The sequence below is a fragment of the Neltuma alba genome, unplaced genomic scaffold (genome assembly GCF_004799145.2).
Source record: "Neltuma alba isolate B1F8T4 unplaced genomic scaffold, ASM479914v2 tig00007632_pilon, whole genome shotgun sequence".
NCBI lineage: Eukaryota > Viridiplantae > Streptophyta > Magnoliopsida > Fabales > Fabaceae > Neltuma > Neltuma alba.
Window position 1 is genome coordinate 53655 of NW_021634835.1, and position 17644 is coordinate 71298.

The 17644-nt window shown below is 38.3% G+C and overlaps 3 protein-coding genes across 4 annotated transcripts; 1 reads left to right on the forward strand and 2 right to left on the reverse strand.

Annotated features, from left to right (window-relative positions):
- Positions 1–1275: 1275 nt before the first annotated feature.
- Positions 1276–2375, forward strand: LOC114753036 (uncharacterized). The gene has a single exon (XM_028941718.1). It carries the CDS (start codon positions 1769–1771, stop codon positions 2144–2146), a length of 378 nt encoding a protein of 125 aa, XP_028797551.1. The 5' UTR covers positions 1276–1768; the 3' UTR covers positions 2147–2375.
- Positions 2376–5538: 3163 nt separating this feature from the next.
- LOC114753034 (pentatricopeptide repeat-containing protein At4g35130, chloroplastic) lies at positions 5539–8377 on the reverse strand. Of its 2 annotated transcripts, XM_028941715.1 has the most exons (2): positions 7273–8377; positions 5539–6885 (listed from the first exon to the last, which is right to left on the reverse strand). In XM_028941715.1, exons 1-2 carry the CDS (start codon positions 8315–8317, stop codon positions 5906–5908), a joined length of 2025 nt encoding a protein of 674 aa, XP_028797548.1. In that variant the 5' UTR covers positions 8318–8377; the 3' UTR covers positions 5539–5905. The 2 variants fall into 2 exon arrangements, with proteins under 2 accessions (XP_028797548.1, XP_028797547.1); XM_028941714.1 differs by having other exon boundaries at positions 5539–8377.
- Positions 8378–15493: 7116 nt separating this feature from the next.
- LOC114753044 (24-methylenesterol C-methyltransferase 2-like) lies at positions 15494–16807 on the reverse strand. Its single transcript, XM_028941725.1, has one exon. It carries the CDS (start codon positions 16761–16763, stop codon positions 15681–15683), a length of 1083 nt encoding a protein of 360 aa, XP_028797558.1. The 5' UTR covers positions 16764–16807; the 3' UTR covers positions 15494–15680.
- Positions 16808–17644: the final 837 nt, after the last annotated feature.

The following is a 17644-nucleotide window of genomic DNA, read 5'->3' on the forward strand; positions in this document are numbered from 1 at the left end:
TGGTTTTTCTATGTTTTCCTGAGCCTAGTTCCCATCAACAGGTTGGATGGAATTGATTTCATATGTGAATATGTGATGGGTTGGTTGGGTGGGATGAAAGCGAAGCAACAAGACAAACTGCTGATTGAGAGAGAGAGAGAGAGATATATATATATATATATATATATTTATATATATATGTATGCATTGCATGGGTGGCCATGAGTGAAGGTGGGGGCCACAATAACAACGAAAGCGTCGGCTTGTCAGACAGAAACACAGAACGCTAATGTTGTTTTTCAAATCATTAATGATTGCTTCGGGGCTATGAAACGATTCTCCATGTGCACTGTGCATGGATGGATCTAATCTGCAATAATAATACTACTAATAACTAAGCCTAAAATCCCCGTACTGAATCGCCTGATTTATCAGAAGATACAAATAAAATTATGATTGCTTGGTGTCAACAAGATCAATGCATAAACCTAAGAAAAGTAACGGAAGATACCGGCGAGAGCTTGTTTAGAACGTGAATACAACGCGAATAGAAGCAGGGAGATACGTTAATTAAGGCAAACATAGAAGAGGAGACATGCGTTGGTGGTATGTACGACAAGACAGAAACGAAGATTTACTTACAGGCACAATTGTTGGCAGTCGTCAAAAGGCATCAACTTGGATGAACATGAGAGGCAGACCGAGATCATCTCCAAAAATATCTTAGAGACGTGTTTACGTCACTGTTGTATTACAATAATGCAGCTACTTGTAATTTTATATGATTTTTTAATTGAGAGAAGTGCATAAAGCCACGAGTAATTATGAGCGCAGGGCAGGTGGTTGATGAAATACTTTTCATTTCAATGAGAATACATGCTCAGTAAGTTTAAATTTATTTTAAATAATTATTAAATCTTAGGCTCAAAATTGTGAGGACGTTTGCATAAAAGGATGGGAAGAAGCTTAGTTTTAGAACTTACTCCTCTGGTCCTATTTATAGGGCAGAGAGAGAAGGTTTTTTTTTGTCCTATTTATAAGTCACTTCATTAACTTCTTAGTGTGAATGTACTATTTTGTCCTTCATTTATTATAGTGTAAGTAGTTATCTTTTTTGAAAGGAGTATATATTAAATAGAGGTAAAGTTGGAAAGTTGCTATATTTTAATGGAGAGTTAATGCAGTTTAAGGTTTTCCTTGGTCTGTGTGAAACATGTTAGAAGTGCCTTATAAATAGGACCAGAGGAGTAACTCTTTTAAATAATAATTAAATTAATTTTTTTAACGGAATGAGGTTAGAGACGGTTATTTTGAATTTTGGGTTTTACTAGAATATTAGGATTGGATGTTACCGGGGACATTGGTTTTTGTGGATTGAAGAAGAGAGCGGATGCAAATAATATGTCGGAGGGAGTTGGTTATGTTTAATTAAAGCTGACAATTCTCAAATCAGACCTGAGCCATGTGTGTTTATAAACTGAATTTTGCGTGGCAAGTGGTTGCAGAGTGGTTTTGGCAGGCGCCTGGCTTCTCCAAATAGTAGTGCCTCACCAATTCCCCTGCGCCTCTCTGCTTCACTCGCGCTGCCCTGCCCTTTTCTGTACCAAACAAGCGAACGCATAATTTAATACTCATTCCCATTCCGTCCGTTCATTATAATAATATTATTATTATTACGGCGCTTCTCCATTCAATGCAATTCCCCATTCCTACAATTCAACTCCCTCATTCCTCCTTTCGTCTCTGATTCCCAACTCCCCTTCCCCATTTCCATGTTTCCAACATAGACATGATAGCCAGACCGGCGGTCCAGTACACGAGTCTCAGGGATATCATACCACAGCATCTGCCGCCGCCGCCGCCTCCGATCGTGTCTCCCGCCTACAATTCCAGCTGGAATGAGATCCCCATCAAGAATCCCCTCGTTAAGCAGGCTGCCCTGGCTTATCTCCAGGCCACGCCCACCCCGACTGATGTCGCCAGTAAGGGCCTCTTTCACGTGTTGAACGACAGGTGCTTTTGTGGAGACAGAGGAGGCTCCGCATGCTTCGACTGGCTCAACGGCGTCGTCTTAAAGGCGATCGCCGAATTTTTTGTCAGGCTTTGTGAACTAAGAAGAAGGGATGACAGTGAAGACGCCGACGACGAGGAGGAGATCGTTGACTGAGAGACGGACCAGACATCACAATTTACTTTCTTGGAACTTTCCGTTTGACCAGTAGATGAGGTGTTCCGTCCACTGTAAATAGTGACGATCCTTTCTTTTCTTCCTCTTGAAAAAAAAAAAAAAAAAGATTTGTTCCCCCTGCTGGTCGGTAAGGCAACTGTAAATACTATTTTCCCCCCTACTTCAAAAGTGATTGTTATTATCATGAAAGTTTGATTTCATTTAAAAATAATTATCACTTCAATGTTCATTACAATAATGATTATTTATTCCTGATTTTATAGAAAGCAAATATATCTAATCCAATAACTAATATAAAGACTTACTAAATCATTTTAACAATTTTTGTTCAAATTGCAATCAAGTTTCAAAGAAAAAATATACTCCTCCGGTCTTTAATACAAGACCCATCTAACTAATTTGATTAGATTAAAGAAGTTAGGTAAGTTAGTTAATTATAAGAAAAGTGACACATTTTTCCCAAAATACCATAATCATCTTTCTTAATACTCCCTCTCCCTCTTCTACTTGATTATGGGTGAGAGAGTATTTATAGGGGTAATTTAGAAAAAATTGATAAATATGAGAAATGGGTCTTATATTTAGGGCCAAAACCAACTCAAGAATTGGATCCTATATTAAGGACCGGAGGAGTAATTACTAAAAAATCCTAATAATAACCTAAACAGCCTGTAATGTTAAATTCTACAATAGAAAATGACAACTTTTAACTTATCACTGAGACTTGTTGGTAGTTTTTTTTTTTTCTTCTTAGAATCTCATTATAATTCTCCCAATATTTTTTCTTGAAAAAGAGCATAATAGTTAAGTTTGAAACTTCTTTGTTCCGCAAAACACCCCTACCTTGAGGCTCTTGAACTGTTAAAGGGGGTGTTTTGATAAGCTTTTTAACAGTAATTTTACGATGCTTGAGATGAATATATAAAAAGAGTTTTATCTCAACTTAAGTAAAAGCACTTTTTTAAATTGTTTTGAGGGTTTCCAAACTCATTCAAGGTAAATAAGTAGTGTCTAAGTCCCTTACTGGGTCACTCATTTTTTGCGCATTGGGAAGTGAACATAATTGATGTTAGGATAATAGTAGTGTAGAGAATGCTTGAAATTTCAAGTGCAGTAATAAGGACATTTTCAGGTGTTATAAATGGAGTTGTGTCTGAAGAGTGTTTGGGATCGATATCCCCTCCTATTTAGTTTTGTTTATATTTTGGCTTTTGCCTCCTCTGTAACCAAAAAAAAAAAAATGGAGTGGCATTTGTACCCCCAAAAAAAAAAAAAAGGAGTAGCATAGCGCGGTAGCATCCTTAGCCAGGATCAAACCACCTTGAAACTTGAAAGGATCAATCATATATGAAACTTGTGGTGGTAATCTTCATGGCCAGGGCAGCTACCCGAACTATGGATCGGTGTCTGCTGGGAACAATACCTGGCGTAAAATTTGTGTCGAGAGAGTTGCTTCCTAGTTGAATCTAAGCTTAAATCTTGTAGGATTGTCTGTTCATAGATTTTAAGGGAAATAGGAGGTGGGTCATGGAACTGGGCTATCACGGACCATGTCTATCAACAGTTTTTTGCAAGACAAAGCATCAATGATCCACCAAATTAAAGCTGAATGATGTAGGGGGATTGATGGCCCAGACAATGACATCCTAGTTTGTATTTGAACTATATTTTTAAGGATTGATCTTTGCAGTCCGAAATGAAAAATAGTGGAAAGCAACATTTCCTTCACACATGGTGCTATTGTGTCCAGACTCCAGAGAAATAAATTATCAAGAGCTAATTTCCCACTGGTCATTGTCTCGGTTGATTGGATAATGTATAGTATGCTACTCTTTTTTTTTTTTGGTCAGAAAGGTATACTATGCCAGTCTAAATTGCTTCTAATTAAAAAAAAGCTAATTTGTACATAATTGTTGGGATTGTCTTGATAAGCATAAAGCATGGATATAAAGATTAAGTCTGTCTCACGTAAACTATTTTTGGCTTCCTATAATAATCGGAAACTAGTATTCGCACGAATGCTATTCTTTCGTTCCTTAAAATAAGACCCATTTAACTAATTTGATTAGATTAAGGAAGTTAGGTAAGTTAGTTAATTATAAAAAATGTGACACATTTTTCCTAAAACACCATAATCATCTTTCTTAATACCTTTTCTCGTTCTTTTACTTTATTATGATCGAGGGAGTATCTATAAAGGTAATTTAGAGAAGGGAAAACCATATCATAGGTACCTCTACTTTCTCTCAATTTTTAATTTGGTACCTATGTGTTTTTCCTCTTGATTAAACATTTAATTTTTTTTTTAGCAACATTAGCTCTTATAACTTTGTTCTATTGGCATTTTTAGTCTCTATATAAGGATTAATGATGTTAATTGAGCAAAATTAAAGATTTAGTTAAGAACAAAAAACACATAGGTACCAAATTGAAAATTTACAAAAAATACAAGTACCTCCAATATGGTTTTCCCTTTAGAGAAAATTGATAAATATGAGAAATGGGTCTTATAGTTAGGATCAAAACCAACTCAACAATTGGGTCCTATATTAAGGACTGGAGGAGTATATTAATTTTATAAATCCATCCTAATAATCATTCTTGTTTTTATTAGCATATTATATTATAGTTATATATATGTGATAAAATTTTTATTTTACAGATATCTAGATGATTTTTCAGTTGAATAATACAATATTAGAGAACCATGTATTATTATAATTTAATTTACAATTTAATAAATATATAAAAAATCTGTATACAAGTCCTGTTCCATGTGATTGAATTAATATTTTAAGCTGTTCAAGGCGTAAAACTTTACATTGTATATCAAAGCATTCAATCACCCATATGTACAAATCATACACATGCTAGCTGAACTTAAATACATAATTGAGACTTCTGAAAGGTGCCATGATTCATATTCAAGACTATAATTAATTTCAAATGGGCCCCGGCTTTTGCAGTATAAATCACCAATATCTAAAATTTATTGGTCAGATGTCACCAAAAAAAAAAATTTATTGGTGAGATGACTTGTTGATTGTCTTGTAAATAAAGTGATTGCATTGGCGTACCCAGCTTTAACCGGGCAGCAATGAATCAATGCACAAACGTTTCTATCGGGGGGGAAAAGAAAAATTGGAAGAAGTCAACTAGCATGAGCAGGTAGGACATTTTTAGGCTGTCCCTAAGGACTGATGAACGGGGTTCATTTTCCGGCTTCTATAGAATCCGATAGACGCGAGCCTGTAGATATCAGTTTTCTGGACAGAGTCACCTCCTACTAAGGAGGTCAAACTATGATAATAGAATGTGGGGATAACTTAAAGGTAAGATTCTCATATCCAAGACTGACAGACAGCCCTATATGGGTTTAAACATGGTTGAGCAAGTTTTTGACATTCTTCATCAACAAGACAACAACCATTTTGATATCCTTGAGGCGAGCAGAGCCCAAAGGATAAAAAAGTTACGGTGCTATATATCCTTTCATTCATTACAGTTTACAGATAACAAGACAATTTAAAGGAGGGTGCATTCATCTGAGAACTAAATCCCTACTCCAACCCTCACCTCATATAAAGATAGTAAGACAAAAGATTGATATTGGTTGGTGCTATTGATTAGTAATTCTGTTAATTTCTATAGACGGATGAATATACAGATGACTCAAGTGATAGAATGTGAAACATACGGCTGTCGCAATTCAGCTACTGCAGCATATGCAAATCACAATCACCAGTAATCACCACAAGAGCAGTGGCCATCTTTGAAGTGATGGAAGACTTTAGAATCCCCTACTATAATTTCTCTTTTGGTATTCTTCGAAATCTTCTTTACAAATATATGGCAATCTTCACATAGTCTTGTGTTTTTCCTCACCAGAATAGGATTTCCAATTGTTGTAGATATCAATCCGTAACATATAGCCAATTTTACACTGTGGTTCTTCGGTAAATTTGCTCTTTTTCTAGCCGCATCTTTTGGCTTGAACTTGGTTAGACTATAGATGCAATTTTCATCACCAGTGTTCCTTAATATAATATCTCGAACATTATGGATCATGTCAGACTCAAGTTGAGATCTGTCGTCATTTGTAAACCTGTGCAGAGTATGATTAGTCTCTATTATGCTGCAAGCCACTGTTCTGCCTGATCCTTCTTTCTTCATAATAGACCTTATGCGTTCCACATCGTCCCACCTACCAGCCTCAGCATACATATTTGAAAGTAAGACGTGACACCCAGTATTATCATGCTCTATCGTGAGGATGCGCTCAGCAGCAAGTTCAGCTAATTCTAGGTTTCCTTTGTTTCTGCTTGCATTCAACAAAGATCCCCATATCCGGGCTGTAGGCAGTACTGGCATTGCCTCTATAAAACTCACGGCCCGATCTAGATCATCAGTTCGACCAATAAGATCGAGCATGCATCCATAGTGCTCTGCCTTAGGCTCTATTCCATAGTCTCGTTTCATAGAATTATAGTGCATCCACCCATCATCAACCATGCCAGAATTGCAACAAGATGACAGCAGTGAAACAAAAGTGCTATCGTTGGGCTTGATGCCTTGTCTCTTCATTTCTGAGAAAAGTTCAACGGACATTTTCCCCATACCATGAATGGCATAAGCCATCATCATAGTGTTCCATGATATGATATCCCTACATGACATTTGATCAAAAATTTTCCGTGCTGTCCTTATATCTCCAACGCCTGCATACATATAAATAATCGAATTCAAAACAAAGGAATTTGACTGGTATCGTAATTTCATGATATAACCATGAATTTGCTTGCCCTCCCTTAATGATGCCAATTCAGCATATGCAGGAAGGATGCTTGAAATGGTTAACGCATCTGGTCTTAGATTTTGGCTCATCAGTTCTTCAAATAGTTTCAAGGCCTTCTCGTAACGCTTATTTTTCACACACACAGCAATCATGGCATTCAATGTTATCAAGTTCTTGTCCACCATTTGATTAAAAATCAGCTCTGCCAATTTCAATACACCAAATTCTCCGTACATGTCAAGCAAAGCAGTTTCTAAAACTGGATGAGGAAGAAAACCTTTCCTAATAGCAACTCCATGGATAGACTTACCCAGCAAAACACCTCCCAATTGCTCACAGGAAGGAAGCAAATTTATTAGTGTAATATCATCAACTGACAAGTTATCAGCCTTGAGCATCTTTTTCATGGAACCCAAAGCCTGAAGTGGTTGACCATTCAGTGCATAGCCACCTATCATTGCATTCCAAGCCACAATATTTCTCAGACAAATTCTGTCAAAAACACTCTCGGCATAATCTAGCCTTCCGCACCTGCTGTACATGTCAATAAGGGACGTCTGAACCATAACATCGGATTCAAACCCCAATTTTAGCGCGATGCAATGTGTTTTCTTCCCCATTGACACAGAAACACCCAGAGAGCATGCATTAAGCACATTTATTATGGTGAACCTATCCGGTCGAATCTCAGTTTCCAGCATTTCTCGAAAGCAGTTCAATGAGTTCAAATGGTCGTTGACCAAAGAGTATGCACCAATCATAGAATTCCACGAAACCAAATCTCTCACAGGCATTTCTTCGAAAACCCTTAAAGCTAAATCAACAAGTCCTAGCTTCCCATACATAGCAATAAGAGCGTTGCAAATATAAACATTCGTGTCTAATCCCACCTTAAACAACTTGCCGTGAATCTTCTCTCCCAAAGTCGATGCCCCCAAACAGCCACAAGCTTTGATTGCAAACGGGTATGTGAGATTATCCGCAGGAACCCCTTTAAGCTCCATTCTATGATACAAGTTAAGCGCCTCTAGAAACAACCCTTTATCTGTATAGCCTCTGATCATGACATTCCAAATAAATGTGTCGAAGTGGTTCATTTTCTCGAACAGAGTGAGTGCGTCTTCCATCGACCCAGAAACTACAGTCTCAACCAGAGCCCTTGTGAGTACAGAATTGGGCGGTCCCCTAGAAGCTTTGAACTTCTTGGATCGAGCTGGGCGAAACTGTCTGTCAGAGCATCCGGGCTCATTTTCGAGAACGAACTTGCGGTGGGGTTTTCGCTCGGTGACTTGTTTCTTTTCCGGTGTGATGGAGTTCAAAAAGAAGTTATGGCGGTGGGAAAGCGTTGCAGCCATGTCTGAACGGCCGCAGTATTTAGCAGCACCGTCGTATCATTTGTTTACGGCAAGATAAGATAGCCGTTAACCCCTGCGTTGTGGACAATTTTAACCACCTGACATCCATAAATTAATCAGAGATTTTTTATTTTTGTTTTTGGGGTGGGGGTTTTGATGTTCTGTAATTAATCGGAAATCTGAAATCCGAACTTATGCCACATGCTGTAGTATTGGTCTCTTGGTCAAGATACTTCAAGATGATTTGGGCCTGACATACTTCGGTGTTTCTGTTGTGTTTTGGGCCGAAAGGGTTTCTGTTGTTTTTCAGGCTGCATATACCCTGTTAACCTCTTGACGTTTCCGAGTCCAAAAGAAGAAGTAGTTTGTTTCTTTAAATTTTCTACAAAAAGTTGAAAAAACCGCCAATAACAACTGGATAAATTTAATAACTGCCTTTTTTCCCCCAACGTACATGTTCGGTCTTTTGGGGGGGGGGGGGGGAAGCAGCGCGCAAGTGACTCTTTTCATACTTTTCTTATTTCTGATGGAGGGACATTTACGGTTTTGGGGGGAAAAAAATCCACAATCAGGTGTTATTTTTTGTTTTGGTAAAAAAAAAATTGCACAATCACCACCACAAATGGACAATGCTAGTTTGCAGAAACTAGCGAGCGGAGTAAATTTGTCACCAGATGGATAACAAAAAATGTAGGGGAAAAAAGTAAAGCAAAATGAAAATACAAAGATATCGAATCCATAGACGAGTAGCCTGTTAGAATCAATGCAAGCCTACTTGAGCTTGTAATGACCAAAAAAACAGACTAAACGCTAAAGCTGAATAGACAGGAAAGGAAGGAAATGAACAAATTAAAACAGAGGAAGCTCAAAGCTCTTCGGGGATGCTTTGAAGAGCCGGAGTCCAGCACTTATTATGCTTGGCCTTCATCGCATTGGTTCTTGATATATGCCTTCTCCTCAACACGTTCAATCGTTGCTCCGCCGTCAAGGACGCCACAGATGACGGGCGATTGCCGGCGCCGCCCATGGCTTGTATCAAATGCTTCAGATCGCTCTTCTTCACCACAATCTTCATCCTCACCACACCGTCTTCCTCACTGCATGTAACTACTCCCCCGCTCGCCTTTGCCACGCCTTCCAACGCCCTGTTGCTTCTGTTCCTTTGATTCCCGCCGCCTCTCAACAACCCAAACCCTCTCTTCAACGATGCTTTTCCTGTAACCTTCAGTTCCATCCCTCACCTCCTGTCTCCACTGTTGAGCTTCTCTTTGTGTCTGATTGTAGTGGCTGTGTGCGCTACGTATGTCTGTTCATGAAACTTCAAGTTGGCATGACCTCTATATATATAGACTGGTTCATGAATGCCTATTTATGAATTGATAATAAAATAATGGTAAGAATAACAGGGCCCTCGACTTAATGCGTGCGTACGTAGCTCCTCACTTGATTATTAAGATCGGAGTCAATGGCGACGTAAATGTGAACCGAAGCAATCATACATTTCATACATACATGCATATATTATAGAAACTGATGAAGTTTATGAGTAGCTTTTTAATTAGTTTGTTGGGGAGAAACACACGCCAACAACTCAGCCTGCACATGATGAAGAGGAAATTGAGGGTTGGAGGAATTTTTGTGAGAAGGACGCGTTTGCATGAAGGGGGCCTGCCAGAGGTTTAGGTTCATTTTGTTTATTTATTTGGGAATCTGCATAACAAGTTGAGTTCTCAGGTAGACAGAGAAAATTCTTCAAACCTTATCAGCTTCGTATACTAGTATAGCGAATTACAGTTGGCACTTCAAGGGAATATAGTGGTTACCACCTAACACTTCTATACCCATCTTTCATTAGTTAGAATCTCACAAATTTGGTCAAATGATTGAGCTGTATTGGGAATGTACGCCTCCGCTTTCTTAATGAACTCTCTCTGGAAATTCTTTTTCGAGTGCTCCTAGCCCGTTAACTGCCCAAGTCTTTAAATATTGTAGAGGAAATTAGTTATTTCTACTGATTTAGGTATCAGTATTGTTTACATCAAATGAGCTCCTGAATTGATTCTCTTTCACCATATTAAATTCACACCGTTTTTATTTCCGTATGAATCAGATTCAGAGATTATATGTCACACCAATCATTAGCACCTGTTTAGAAGGCCTAATCTGATAATTAAAGCACGGCTACTACCAGAAATCTCAGGTCTAAGATCACAACTAAACACTTTAAAACTCTTATTCGTGTGATTTGAAGCAAAACTCTTTTTATATATTTCACACTCTGTAAATTATGATTGAAAAACTGCTTTTAAAGAATCTCACTGCCAAGTCATTGAGCTCAAACATAAACAAGCGAACATGGCCGTGTTGACAAATGGAGGGAAAAACTGGAGAAAAGGGAATAGATCAGAAGACGAAAACCGGAACTACACTGGCCCACCACCAGAAGATATTAGAATGTAAGCACGGCGTGTCCTTGGCTGTTACTTTTATAAAACACCAGCAGATATGATTGATTCAAACAACAAGAATTTACAAAAGATCCTGAGCAAAATGCAAGCTTCTTTAGCTGTTACTCCTCTTATCATTAATATAAGACCTAATTAATTAATTTCAGTAGATTAATCATGATAGTTAAATTAATTAATATGATTTTTTTTAAAAAAAAAGCCATAAGTATCTTTCTTAATTTTCTCCCTCACTCTCATACTTGACTATTATTGAAAAAATATCAATGAGCTTATGGGAAAAAATTGATAAACATGTGAAACAGGTTTTAAATATGATCAATATTAACTCCTTAATTAGGTCTTACATTAATAATTAGATGAGTATTAATTTTCATTATGCTTCTTTCTTTTGAGAAATCGACATCAGTACCCTCGTCCATAAGTATGATTTATAAGAGGAAATGCTTTACAACAACTCAAATACATATAAATGATACATAAGCTATAGGCCCTAGCAACTTGCAGACAGATCCCAGCGCAAACAACATATCAAACATATTCTCTAATGCTCGTATCGTTATCTCAAACTGTTAGTTTGTCACTGTCAAGGAACAAAAAACCGGACCGGGGATTCAACCGGTCGAGGCAACGGGTCAAGGGTCCCTGGTCGGACTAGAGGTCGAACCGGTCATATTAAAATAATATAATTTAATTCATAACATTAAAATAGAACAAAATTTATAAATAATAATCAGTCGAAAAATAATAAAAATAACAGGCTTTTATTATTCCCGTGACTCAACATGAGGCAATAATCATTATTCCTATATATTTTATAGTGTCTCTTCAAAAGTTCCCAGTCAATCAAATTTCAAAATTTGGAACAAAACAATACACACCAAACATTAATATTTCTGTACATACATATACATACATACATAGATATATATATATATATGTATGCTCTATTGTTAAATGTTTTGATCCAAAAAAAAAATTTAAAACTCCTCATATCATCCGCACTCCATAGTACCTCGCCATTTGGAAAAGGGGAAAACAAAACTTATGCCAAAAATGCTGCAGGATGCCTTTTTTTTTTTGTGTGGACAAGATGCATTTCGTGCGAAAAGGATTACATTAGATGTATTTGAAATGCAGCATTTCTCTCCCATCCTAGAAGGAGAAGGAGAAGGAAGAACCTCAGGCTGCTTCAATGGTTACCAGTACCACTGTGAAGAAGAAATGGGATGGAGAGTCACGAGCTGCTGTTGCAACCTGCGACCAGCAAATCTGATCGAAGAACCGAGAACGATAACCTGCTGCTTCGACTAGGATGACATAACGCGAAGACCGGCGACCACCAACAGCGAAGAAAACGGCTGCTACAATGAGGACTGATTTCGGCTAGGGATTTTCAGTCTGTGGAGACAAATGAAAATGGCGAAGCTAAAGGAAATGGTTAGTGAATAGTGATGGATTGATTTCGATTTGAGGATCTGGACTTCTGAAGCTGTGCGTTCTCCATTGCTGCCTTGTTGTTTTTCTTTTTCATTTTCAACTAGACACCGCGTCGTTTCATTAGCTGAAGGACAAAAAAAATAATAAAAAATTAAAACCGGTCAACCCACTGATGCTACTGGTTAATCGGTTCTGACCAGTTGAACCGATTTTTTACCGGTTTGACTGGGAGCTGGTTTTTCCATCAAACCATACCGGACCAGCCACTGGTTCACCGGTTTTTCGGTTGAATCGGCCGGTCCGGTCCAGTTTTTTTTTCCTTGGCCACTATAACGGGTCAAAGAATGAAAAGTTTAACAAATATTACCTTAAGTTAATATAAGAGCTAGTTTAGGCTTTGTTTGGTTCAGCAGAGAGGAGGGGAGGGGAGGTTAATTAAAAGAAGGGGAAAGAAAGGGAAGAGAAGTCATGGGTTTTGTTTGGTTGGAGAGGAGGAGAAGGGAGGGAAAATTTATTGTTTGGTTCATAAGAGGAGGGGAGGGGAGGTAATTATAAATTGACAAATATACTCGTATCTCTATATTTAGACTACTTTGTTCTTTTATTACAATATTTGTATCAAAATTATTATTTCTTAATTTATTAATTTCAAAAAAACCAATTATCTCAATTACATGTGATAAAAAATTATGATAAAACTAAAAGAATTAGAAAATATGAAAAAAAGTTTAACATTCTATCTCATTAATTTTATAATTATAATACACATGTATGTGTATTAATATATATAATATATATATTATATAATTATAATTCACACGTTATGACATATATATATTAATATACATATATATATATATGCATGTGTGCAGCCTATCTGAGATTATTATATATGTATGTTTACAGTCCATCTTAGATTATAATACACACATGATATATAATTATAATACACACACATTATGATATGTATATATTAATATATATAATATGTGTATATATATTATATGATTATAATATACCACCCTCTATTAATGTATGCTTATCATATTATATTACGAAAAAAATTATTACCATGATAGAAATATTATATTATCATTTTTAAATATCATTAGTGGCTGAAAAGAAAAAGAAGTGAGAAAATGGTTTCTAATAAGAGAAGCAAACTTGAAATATTAAAAAGCTAGTGTGGATAGTTTAGTCAATATTAAATATAATATTTCTCTCCCCTCCAAAAAAACCCAAATTTATAGGGGAGCAAAAAGAAGGGAGGAGAACACTAAAAGACAAATTTCTTCCCTCTCCTCCCCTCTATTTTTTTCTAACCAAACACACTTATCTCATCCCTTCCCCTTCCCTCCCCTCAACAACCCTCCAACCAAACAAAGCCTTACTAATTTGAGTAAATTAAAAAAGTTTGTTTAAGTTAGTTATTTGTAATAAATAAGTGTTGTCTTCTCCAAAATATCCTTGCTAATACTAATTATGTATATTAGTTAGAACTATTATTTGATAAAATTCTTAACATGTGTAACTATTATAAAGACTATTTTGAAAACAATGGATAAATATGAGAGACAAAGTGAATTGTTGTTTTCTATTTAAAATAAAATTAAAAATTAAATTAACTCTTATACTAAGAATCGGAAGCAAGAGTAACAATACAACATGTACATAGAATACATAATAAGGAAGGATGAGGTAACCAGAGATGATTGGGAAAGATGGCATTGAATGAGATTGATGGCGGTGGCGAGCAACCAGCCAAGATTGGTGTGAAACACGGCCAGTGCTTGCCCTTTTGGCGTTTACTCCCTATTGGGAGCTTTCTTTAAGAACCACCAACACCGTATTCCGTGTAGGGTCTCTTCTTCCATAATACATACTACTGGCTGGCAAAGTGTTGTCGTCCGTATTCGACCAATAATACAGGCATATCTATGGCGATGTAAACTTCACAAGTTCTCAGCATGCTTTATTGATTTATTTATTTTATTCGTTTGTATCAATAAATCACATACAGATCTATATGTATAGACAGAGAGGAGGATCTTCAGCGGCAGCATTATTAAAGAGCTTGAGTATATACGTGGCTGTTCAAAAGGCGATCAATAAAGCTCCTGGATCATAAATAAGAGCATATTCTTTGGGCGGAGGCAGACCAAGCATGCAGTGACATCTGTAACGGTGGCCAGAAATAGGGTGGTAGTAAATACCAAGATAGACTTGAGCTTTGGGCAGGGATGGCAAGTGGAGGAGTTTTGTTTACTGACATTGATCATCGTCATCCTCCACATGGGCGGCAAAAGAAAACCCAGAAGAAAGATTCAATAACTGCATAAGACAAACAAAGGAACCCAACAGCCACGTGGATAGATCACGCGATTCTTGCCTCAGATGCAGCCTAACTCAGCGCATTTAAAACCTTGAGATCCTACAAGTGCTCTCCCTTTCCCTTCATTATATATTTTCGCGGGATGCCTTTGAATTGTCTTTTCACCAGTGACTTACAGTTCATGTTCCACGTGAAATCACATACGTCATAGATGTTGATGTATACTTATATATAGCACAACATATTCGTCAGAGATGGAAAGCAACCACAAAAGCTTCGTATGCCACTTCCTGATTTAATTCCATTCATACTTGAGCGGGCAATAATGTGAAGTTTAATTTGGGGGACTTTCACTTGTCCCCCACATGTTCCGCTACCTTTGCCATCCCTTGATTATTTCCCACATCCAATGGTTGATGCAGTACTATTGTCCAATTGAAAGCACATGTACATTCCCATTTCACATATAAAATGATTAACGCCGCCATGCTTATCAACAGGGTTAGCTTTTCCCGACACCATACAGATAACATATTAGTGATTGTTGAGTTCAATATATAAGTGAAAATGTAAACACAATGTTGTTCTTTCCCTTTAATTTGGATGAAAATCAATGTAGAAACACCGCTTTATATATCTATACACAGTTTAAAGTGTTGAGTGTAGGTTTTATGAGCATTGTCACCAAATTAAAATATCATGATGCATCCTTGTCCGCATGTCACTGATTCTAATTACCCGGCTATATTTCAACCGCGACCTTACCGTCATTTAATTTGCATCTCCTCAGCTTGGACGTACGAAGCAGAAAATCCAAACCCCAACCAGTTCGCATGTTTACACACTTAAAAGAAGCACGAAAAAACTCTGTCCTCCGCCATAGACCAGAAGATGTTCATAGAGAAAAAAATTGAACTCGAATTAACCCGAGAATTTTCGTCGATAACCAGAGCAATAATCCAACAATTTTCCCAGAACTAGAATAATATAATATACCTTATTCAACTAATTAACTACCTGGTTGCTCGTAGCTCTAGAGGGCGAAGAATCAAATCAAAATGTAAGCAAATTCTGGCCGGGAAAAAGAAAAGGTGTCGTAGACAAATGGAGCGTTGCTTTAGCACGTTCAGTAAGAAGTAGCAGATTTTGGCTTTTTGCAAAGAATCATGTGCATGGGAGTGAAAATGCCTGTCTCGCCACCTCTGGTGAGATAATCAGCTGTCTTCACTAACATTTCGTGCACATCAACAACCCCTTTCGGTGCAATTCCCAGCCATGCGAGCACCGTAATCATCAGGTGGTTCCTCAAGTACGCAAACTTCCCCATCTTCAACCTCGACCACCATGCTTTTGCCGGCGGCTTCGCCAGGTCCTTCTCTTTCAACACCTCGAATCCTACCTTCTTCGCCGTCTCCGCAATGTCACTGTAGCTCCTCAAACCGGGCAAAGCATCGCCTCTCTCTATTCCCTGTATAATTTCCACATGACGACAATCCTCAGGCTTATACAAATCCGTAGTCACCCATTCGTAGGAGACATACATTGCCCCGGGCTTCAAAACCCTATAAATCTCGGCGTAAACCTCCTCGAGCTTTGGAGCGTGACAGGTCGCCTCGATGGAATAAGCCCCGTCGAAGGAGTTGTCTTTGAATGGCATATTCAGAAAGTTACCACAAACAACCTCGCATAATTTATCCAACCCCGCTTTCTTATTGTGCATTTTTGCCCGACTGACTTGGTACTCGTTGATGGTGATTCCAACAACACTGGCGCCGGAATGTGAGGAGATGGCGCGCATGGGGCCGCCCACCCCACAGCCCGCGTCGAGAATCTTGCTGCCGGGACGGACGTCGAGGAGATCAACGGCCATTTCTTCATGGATTCGGGTGGCTTCGCCGTGGGATTTGCCCGGGATGGAAGGGGAGAAGTGGAAGGACTGGCCCCAGCCCCATTCGTAGATGTCAGTGACCAGGTTGTAGAAAGTGTCGACGAAGGAAGGGACATTATCAAGGTTTTGGATTTCTTTGGGACGGCGAAAGAAGGACCAGTACTGTTTGTAGCTGTCTTGGACCTCAGCGGCGGAGATAGAACCGCCGGAGAGGTTGATGGTTGTCTTTCCTTTCTGCTCGGCGGGGCCGAAGATGCAGAGGAACCAGTAAAGGCCAGCCACCACGAGGGAGGCGGTGCACAAGAGTGCAACGGAATCCATGCTGTTATAGCTCTAGAGATTGAGAATGGGAATGGAATGGGGAATGAAAGGATTGGAATGCGAATGGTATGCTATACGATGCACATACAGAGCAACGCCGAGATGAGGGCGAGCAGGATCCGAACTCAATAGACAAACAAAAGTCAAGATGCGGAATTACCGTGCCTGGGATTGCTCAAACGTGGGCCCTTTATTAGCGGCCCAAACGGCCCACTATTGGCTCTCATTCTTGGGCGTATGATTTGTTATGGATTAGAAGGGGGATCACTTGTAAGTAATTATGTGTTTAAGGGCGTGCGATGTGGCCATTGCGTCTTCAATAAAAATCCTGATGTCCTAATCCACGTTTCCGGTGCAGACCAATAAGTAAATGCAACCTTGCCAACCTCCGGACGCACCAAGTGCCCGTAATATCAGGTTATCTCCAACCACTGCACTCAATCTCCATACAGGCTTTCATCATGCATAACGACAATATTATTTCCCATCTCCATTTTAATTGGCCACTATTTTAGCGGTCACGTTCCATTTAATTTCTCAACCAAGTCATAATAAAGATATAATGATCCCCTGAAAGGCAAAGTATAGTATTTGTCAATATCTTTGCATGGCTAGCTTTTGCCCCCCAAAAACACGCACTTAGTCAAATTTTTAGATCCTTATAGAATAAAATATTCGTTGAGGAGAAGTATATTCATTCATTATTTACTATTTCAAAAGTAATATTGCGATTTCCCATATCACTTACATCAGGGAGTGACCTTGGTCGGTTTTACTTTTGCCTTCTAGTCTAGTATTTCTAGAAGCCACTCTCCGTCGTGGCTTAAAAGGTGAAAGGTAAAGGAAAAACGAACCTTGGCCAAGAAGAAAAAGGAAAAAGA